The 9,013-nt window shown below is 29.1% G+C and overlaps 1 protein-coding gene across 1 annotated transcript in view; it reads right to left on the bottom strand.

Moving 5' to 3' along the window:
- Positions 1–5,369: 5,369 nt before the first annotated feature.
- LOC148308425 (uncharacterized) overlaps positions 5,370–9,013 on the bottom strand; it is a 62,560-nt gene continuing 58,916 nt past the window's right edge. Inside the window, exons 4-5 of the mRNA XM_088261703.1 lie at positions 6,934–7,042; positions 5,370–5,527 (exon numbers count right to left, since the gene is read on the bottom strand). Of these exons, the coding sequence (XP_088117829.1) occupies positions 5,406–5,527; positions 6,934–7,042 (231 nt within the window). The 3' untranslated portion in view covers positions 5,370–5,405. The remainder of the gene's footprint in view (positions 5,528–6,933; positions 7,043–9,013) is intronic.

The raw sequence follows: 9,013 nt of genomic DNA, 5'->3' as shown, positions 1-9,013 counted from the left end.
CCTATGACAAGTCGTAAACCCAGTAAATACCCAGATTCCATATTCTTCTTTATCTATGTTGTAAAATAAAAATAATAAAAATAACTCCTAAAAGAGAAACCCAGATTCGCGAACAAGGAATAATTCCCAAAATGTTGTAAAAATCAAAGGTTTTCCACCTCTTGAAAACAATAACATTGAAGCTAGTGGAATGATCGAATTCTTCAGTCTACGATTGTAATGGGCATTTGACCAAAAAATTAAAAAATATTTTGTATAAACAAAACAGTTCTTTGGAACGGTGATGGGCTGTTGAATAAAAAGCCCGAATAGAATAATTACTTTTTAGAGAACCCAGAAATTATTTCAGGATTCAGAAACCTTCAGTAAATTGTTGCACAAATTTGGTTGCAAATTGCATATTTCTAGCCCGGATATTTTTTTTTTCGTGGGTTTCAATCTGTATGATGATTGATTTACTTCTTTCATGGTCAGTCTCTACCCGACTCTTCCTCCGCTCATCACTTCAACTTGACGCATCCGCTACAACGCATTTCGGATATAATTTGATCCCAGTAAGTTAAGCGGATCGTCCTCTGTAGTTTTTGCCTTTGCACATGCCTTCCACAATCGTAAGAAGCTGGTCTGGGTGACTTATATAATGGCTTATCCATTTGGGTGAATCATTACAAAAATTGTAACCCATGAGGAAGATAAAACACTTAATGGATTTAATCCTCGAGAGACTTGATAAAAATATTTTCCTGAAAAAGAATCCACGCAATTTTATTTAAGTATATTGTATAATTTCCTACTCAACAAAAAGCTTTAAAAGTTTCAAAAATCGATTCTGTAGGCAGTGTTGTCATTGTGAGGTAACATTCTATGCATTTTTTACTTTAATTTCACTTCATAAATACCACGATTTCTTAAAATACATTGTGCCACATGTTTCGTTGCATTCTACATCGTTATCAAACACCATTGTTGTTAAAGGCATCGAAACACGTCATACCAAATTTTATGAAATAGTATCATTTTTTAAGAAGGTTTTATAAGACTTGATTTTAAGTAAATAAGGTTTCTATTCAAAGATTTTAAAATACATATATATATGTATGTAAGAAAACCTCGTTCTTTTGTGATTTATTTATAAAGTTAAAACAGCTTTCCAAAAGCTGAGTAATTATTCTACTTCTAGAAAATTAGTGATGTCGAAAAAAGTTGGGAAAACCATTTTTCACTTTAAAAGTTTTTATATCACTTTTAAAATGTTCATTAAAGTGACTGCCTTTTGCGTAGTTTTCTGGTTGTTCAATTTATGAAACCATTAGTTTTAAGTTCAGATATCATCAATTTAATTGACATTAACGTTTAAACTGGTTATGTCAATTTTTACTATTACTTAACTAGCCCCTTATCCGAAGAAATGGTGCATAGGGCACTGCATCGTATTGACGATGTATTATCTTGATCGTTACTTACATGAAAGCAAGGTTATCACTCCTGCGCTTCAGGGACCCGTCCAGGGTAGTATTTAATGAATTTAAGAGTGTAAAATCAATAATATTTATTTTCATCCCCCCCCTGAGAATTGAACCCGGGACCTCCAGCACGGTAACTAAAGATACTTACCATAACATCACGGAGGTGGATTTTTTTTTTGTAAAAAAACGATCTTTAGTGAGAAAAGCGCCCTTGAGGTAGTATTTTACGAAAATGGCGCTATATAAGTTATCCAAATTTATTATTTTTACTTAAAGTTTACAAAAATACGATATTTTCCGCCATTATTTATCTTTCTTGTCTCGCTTACTTCTAAGTTTAGTCTTTTGAGATGTATTCTGAACTACACTTCACAATCCCTTTTATTTCTTCCTTCTTCTTTTTGGAACAGGTTATGGGCCCCGTCAAATGCTATCTCTTTAATTCTGTCCATTTTTATCCATATGATTTTTTCTTGTTTTGTAATTCTGATAATCTTATGTATATGAGATCGTCTTCTTTCTCGTTTTCTTAAAACTATCTATTACTACCAAAAAATTTTAATCACCTCGTTCTTCCGCGTCACACATTGAAAATAAACAAAAGTTATCAACCATTAAATTATCAAATTAAGTGATCATGATATTTGAATTATCACGATCAAGAAAACAAGAACTTTAGCTAGACCATTATTTAAATATAAAACTAAGCGATGACATACCCTGTTATAATAATAATCAATCATATAATAAATTTGGACAGAATTATTCACAACAGCAAAAAATGTATTCATATTTATATGTTCGATAATAATTACCTATGGAGATTGGATTGTACTAAAAAATGGTCAAATAAAATAATGACGGTAATTAGAATATAACGATAAATAATCACAAAGCATTTAATATAACTTCTCCTTTTTACTGAGTAATATTCAAGTATAATAAAATACAGATATTGTTGAAATATGTCTATTCAAATAAATTTAATAAGAATTTCAATAATTTAATAAAGAATAAAATCATAATGATATGCACAAAGTACATACAGAGTAAAAAAAATACAGAGTAAAGTTCCCCAATACGGTTTCCCTCCCTTATTTCGTCCCCTTCTTTATCTTGAAATATACGACTAGTGAAATCTAGCGATTGTGCTGACATATTTTTTTGTAATCTTTAAAAGGGAAGTTCAACACACCTGTTCTTACTAATATATAAAAATAATCATTGTATTATAATTACAAAAAAAGTATTTTTTGTATTTTCTTTTGGTAATTATTTTTATTAGTAGTCATATTATTGCATATAAATGAATAAAAAAAGTCAATATTTATTTTTAGTTTACATATAATCCAGGGACGGAAATAGGATAGAAAAAATACTTAAACCCTTCATTTACTGTTTTCAAATTATATTTTGTCTACTTTTTTTTAAATAAACGTTTGCTTTTGTAAATAACGAACAAGCTTAAAAAAATCACTGTAAAAAATATGTACCCAAAAAGGAGACGATATTTGACGACTTTACCTTATATTGGCGTCTGTAAGCAAATTTACCCTACGCAAACATTCTTTAGAATTTGAAGATATAAGTTATCCATCTAAAATCGTATTTCTCATATTTGTTGATATTATTTACATATTTTGACATTTTTTTCTTTATTTATTTCAAATTGTACATATGTCAGCATAATACATGGTTATAAACGAAAAAAATATTCATCATTTTGTTAATGTAATTCTGAGAATTTTTTTTATTATTAGATAAAAACCAATATTTTTAGCTTTTCCACTTTTTTTATTTGACCAGCGACCGGGTTTCGTCGTTACCGACATCATCAGACTGGTGAGAGGCTATACAAATTGTTATGTTATATATAAAAGAAGGCAGGAGTTGATAACCATGATTTGATATAATTTTATTGATAAATTAATTTAATTTGAGTGATATTAAAAATATTTTTTATAAAGGTTTTTTTGTATTGAATTCTGAGAATATAAGTTTTTATTTTTGATAAATAAGCACATATCTGCTATCAATAAGTTTGAACGAAACCTCTATCATTTAGTTCTCACTTAATCCAAAAAAATATTATCTTCAACTGCAATATCAAATAGTATCCTTTAAATATAATCAAATCAAGTAATTTAAATAATTCAGTATTAATATACACCATTTGATTTAAACTGTATCAGACGAAAATAGTTTTTTCATGTATGTGTATTTACAACTTGAATGAACTTAGTATAAATATTCAACCATAGATGCTGCCGAGAAATCATATGTGAAAGAACTGTCAATTATGTGTACAATTATGATGTCTATACATACGACGTCTATACGACGACATCCGACGCCAGACACAGGTCTGTGACGTGGTAGAGCGAATTGCTTGGCTGAAGTGGAAATGGGCCGGTCACACAGCCAGAATGACCGACGACAGATGGACGAAATGCGTTCTGGTGTGGAGACCGAGGAACCAGAGGCCTCAAGGACGTCCACCGATGAGATGGGTGGACGACATCAGGAAGTTTTCTGGAAGACAGTGGATGGGGACGGCGCAGGATCGGGAGGAGTGGAGGCGGAAGGGGGAGGCCTATGTCTAGCAGTAAACCTCAACGGGTTGATATGATGATGATGATACATACGACTCTCATTTTTTTTAGTTGTGTGGTACAATTGTGAATGTTTCACGTGTGTAAAGTAATCACATAAAACAGCCTATGACATGTATATTTCATATTTTTCTCCATGGATATTGAGATATCAACTCCTAAAAGGATAAGCCCAGATTTGTCATTAAGGATTTGGACATACGTAAAATATTGTAATTTAATTAAAACTTATATAAGATAATGTTTTTTTTTCAATAATTGCATTTGAAAATGCTCTAATAAGGCGAAAATCCAATTTAATCAAATTAAATTACTAACACTCAACCTGACCTATTTGTTATAAAAGTTTTTCTTTACCAAAATCATAAAGATTAAATAGAAGAGTAAACATAAAAGCTGTGTCAATATGTTTGAATGATTTTTCGCAGTATTTAAATATTAACAAGATTAAATATAATAATCAGTTAATGACATAGCTTTGAGGATAAAACGTGGTTATATGATTTAAAAAAAACGATTTATGTCTTAATTTTTGTACATTTGTTTTTTTATAGAGAAACCTCAGTAAAAATAAGTTTTCAGCATTTACATAGTAGACACAGATTTAAAAAAATGTCAATATTTTTTTAATAATTTATTTATATATATATATATATATATATATATATATATATATATATATATATATATATATATATATATATATATATATATATATATATATATATATATATATATATATATATATATATATATATATATATATATATATATATATATATATATATATATATATATATATATATATATATATATATATATATATATATATATATATATATATATATATATACATCAAGAGAGGAACTAAAGCTATTTTTGCTTTTTTTTTTAATTAATTCATTTTAATCTCAGTATCAGAATGTATTGAATTACGTTGCCATTAAAACCACAACGTCAACATTACACTACAAAAATATTGTGTTTAAAATTTGTTATAATATTAATAAAAATAAAAAAGCTGTTTATTTTTATTTTTAATGAATAAATTAAGTCTATTATCAGAATCATTTGAACCACATTGCTATTAAAAGTTATAGGTAGTAAAAAAAAATGTATATTTAGATTTTATTAAAATTTATTATTCTTAAACATTCATAAAATAATATAATATATCGCGATAATTTTTTCAGTAGTAAAATGTTCGATAATATTTTTTTTTTAAAATCGACAAAACACATGAATTCAAATGCAATTAATAAATTAAACATCATTTGCACATGAAAAAAATAGTACATTTACTCTTGGGAACGATAAGGTTATTTGATTAAAAGCCGTATTCATCACTAATTATTGCGTCTTCTAAAGAGGAATGCAATCTTCTCCTTTTAGCGTGACTGCATGTAAGACATTCCTTGTTTATTCTCACAGGCGTAGGACATCTGTAACCTATGGAGAAAAAATAATTTGAATGAATTACTGAATTCTAAATTTATTACAAAAAGTCAAACATATTTTTGCATATGTTACTCACTCCTTTCAACAACATCATATTTCAAAAATCGTTAATTATTCAGTTGTGCATGCATCATATATCAAAAAACTTGATTTTTCAGGAGATCGTTTTTAAAGATTAAAAATATGATAAAATGTAATAAAAATAAATATCAAGCCACTTATTGAACTTTTTTCTGTACAATAGATATTTTTAGGTAAAACCTGAATGTTTTTTCTCGATTTGAATAATATTTATTATATTTAAAAAAAATAATAAAACAATACCTTTTCTTCAAAATGCAAAAACAACACTCTCTGCCCTGTAGTGGATAAATATTAAGTTTAAAATATATAATGCCGCTTTTGCTAGGATATAGTACATTTTCTGGGCATTCCGAAAACAAGCAACAACTGAAATTTGTCGATTTTTGAAATATGACGTTGTTGAAAGGAGTGAACGATATATTGCTGTATTCAATTATTTTTAATGTTTGTTCCACATTAAATTTTTTTGAAATATTTGTATCATATATAATGTGTTTTGAATTATCAGACCACATTTAATGGTTACGGTTTGCACTATATTCTACAAAATATGATTTTAATATGAATTCTCTCCATGTTTTCTTTTTGTACTATAATCAACAAGTTCTTTGACGTTTTCAGTTTGAGATAAATTCATAAGTTGTCCGCCTCCGTACTGTAATGGTCAGCACGCTCGGCTACAGTTCTGGAGGTCCTGGGCTCGATTCCCAGGGGGGGTCAAATAAATAAAACTGACTTTTTCACTGTAATATTTATTCAATATTACCTGAAGCGGAGGGCTGATCACCTTTTTTTCATGTGTAAACGATCAAGATAATACTGCGTTTATATGCAGTGCCCTTTTCACCACTGGGGTGTGAATAAGGGTTCGAAGAAGAAGGGAAGAGATTTTAGGAGTTCTTTTTTGCCACAATTAAATAAGTAGTGAATTTTGTGAGTAATTTTCATGTTTTTTATATTATTTTATTTTGTTTTCATATCACATTCAACATATAATATTTTTTATAATATATTTTGGTTTGTTAACTACCATTTATTGTATTATGATATTATTATATAAAAATTAAAAAATTAAACCCTTATCCGCACCCCAATGGTGCATAGGGCATATAAACGCAGAGTTATCTTGATCGTTTACACATCAAGGAAAGGTGATCAGCCCTCCGCTTCAGGTACCAGTCCAGGGTAATATTGATTAAATATTACAGTGAAAAAATCACTTATATTTATCTGACCCCCCTTGGGAATCGAACCCAGGACCTCCAGAACGGTAGCCATTATGATATTAAAATAATTAAATAATTATTTGTTACCTGGATTATCGGCATGTCGGCAGCAGTGTTCTCCCAACCTCCTCTTAAGGCAGCACATCAACTTGCAACAACGGGATGGAACAGCCCGATTCTTTACTGTGTTCAATATCTAAAATGATAAAAATACACTCTATATGTATATATATATATATATATATATATATATATATATATATATAAAAAAAATATATATATATATATATATATATATATATATATATATATATATATATATATATATATATATATATATATGTATATATATATATATATATATATATATATAATACATAAAACCCTTATCTGCACCCCAATGGTGCACTGTGTCATATAAACGCAGCGTCATCCCATTGGGAATCGAACCCGGGACCTCTAGAACGGTAGCCAAGCGTGCTGACCATTACGCCATGTGCTGACAAATATAATAATATATATATATATATATATATATATATATATATATATATATATATATATATATATATATATATATATATATATATATATATAATATCGAAGCTATTTCGGAGATGGAAGAGAGAAAGGAGCGGTCCAAAAACATTATCATTTATAACGTACCTGAGAGCCCCTCACCAACCCAAACACGGAAAAGCGAAGATGACACAAAAATTACTACCGAATTAATAAAACAAATCGAACCAGTAACCAACGGCGACATAATAAAAATATATCGACTTGGTACGCAACGAGATGGTACTAACAGGCCTATAAAAGTCGAACTTCGTGACTCCTTGATAGTCAAACGGCTGCTACGATCTAAATCTAAAACACCTGATAATCTCAAAATCAAGTCAGACCTGACGCCCAAGCAACGAGCCTACTTGACGGACCTCAGAAATGAAATGGAGTCAAGAATGAAAAATGGTGAGACGAATCTAACTATCAAATATATTAACTCCTTACCATCGATTATATCAACAGTGTCAAAAAACATATAAAACATACAAAACTTTCTTTCGCATCCTTAAATATATTTTATCAAAATACAAGAGGTTTAAAGACGAAAACTATAAGTTTCTATCAAGAGGTCTTGTCCAACAACTATGATGTCATCTGTTTGACTGAAACATGGTTGAACTCGACAATATTCAGTGAAGAATTATTTGATACGCGATACGCTGTCTACAGAAGAGATCGTGAATCCTCAAGTTCTACTCACAAACAAGGAGGCGGAGTTCTAATAGCTGTCTCCAAACAACTGGTGTCTTGGAGAAATACAGTGTTCGAGAGTAGTGGTGAAGATTTATGGGTAGCAATCAAACCAAACGCTAACTCTAGTTTTTGTATACATCTCTGCGTAGTATATATTCCACCAAATTTGCATTATGCTAGCTACAATGATTGCATCAAAAAACTTCAGTACAACTATATTCAGTGTAAAGACTCTAAATCACAATATGTAATATTAGGTGACTTTAATGTACCTGAAATTAAATGGATGTCAGATGCATCTTTTAACAACAAAATTCTCTTTCCTACGAATCATGTTAGTCCAAAAGCATTGAATTTAATTGACTTTACGTGTATTTGTAATCTGTATCAATTTAATAATATCTGTAATCATAATGACCGCATATTAGACCTCGTTTTCTCTGATAAAAATAACATTGAAATTAATTCTACAATTGGTTTGACTCCAATTGATCAACATCATCCCCCATTTGAGATTTCCCTAAAAATTGAAACTGTTCAGCTACTAAATGAAAATTGTAACCCTCTGAAATACAACTTTAGTAAATGTAATTATGAACTATGTCGTCAAGACCTTTTGTCAGTAGACTGGTCCATGAAATTTAAAGAATTGGGTACAAATGACATGGTCTTAACATTTTATAATATACTTTGGGATATTATAAATAATCACGTTCCAATGAAAAATAATAAAATGAACAGTCACTATCCAAAATGGTTTAGCAAACCACTTATTAGAATCTTGAAAGAAAAGAATAAATACAGAATGAGAGCAAAAAATAATGGTAACCCCCTAGATTATGAAATATTTTCAACATTAAGGAAAAGATCTAAAGCATTACAAAAGGAATGCTTCAAAAATTATATA

The sequence above is a fragment of the Brachycentrus maculatus genome, unplaced genomic scaffold (assembly GCF_059751285.1).
Source record: "Brachycentrus maculatus isolate JH-2025_06_01 unplaced genomic scaffold, ASM5975128v1 h1tg000166l, whole genome shotgun sequence".
In the NCBI taxonomy this organism is placed as follows: Eukaryota; Metazoa; Arthropoda; class Insecta; order Trichoptera; family Brachycentridae; genus Brachycentrus; species Brachycentrus maculatus.
The sequence above is the reverse complement of the archived record's forward strand: the minus strand, read 5'-3'. Positions and strand labels throughout refer to the sequence as shown.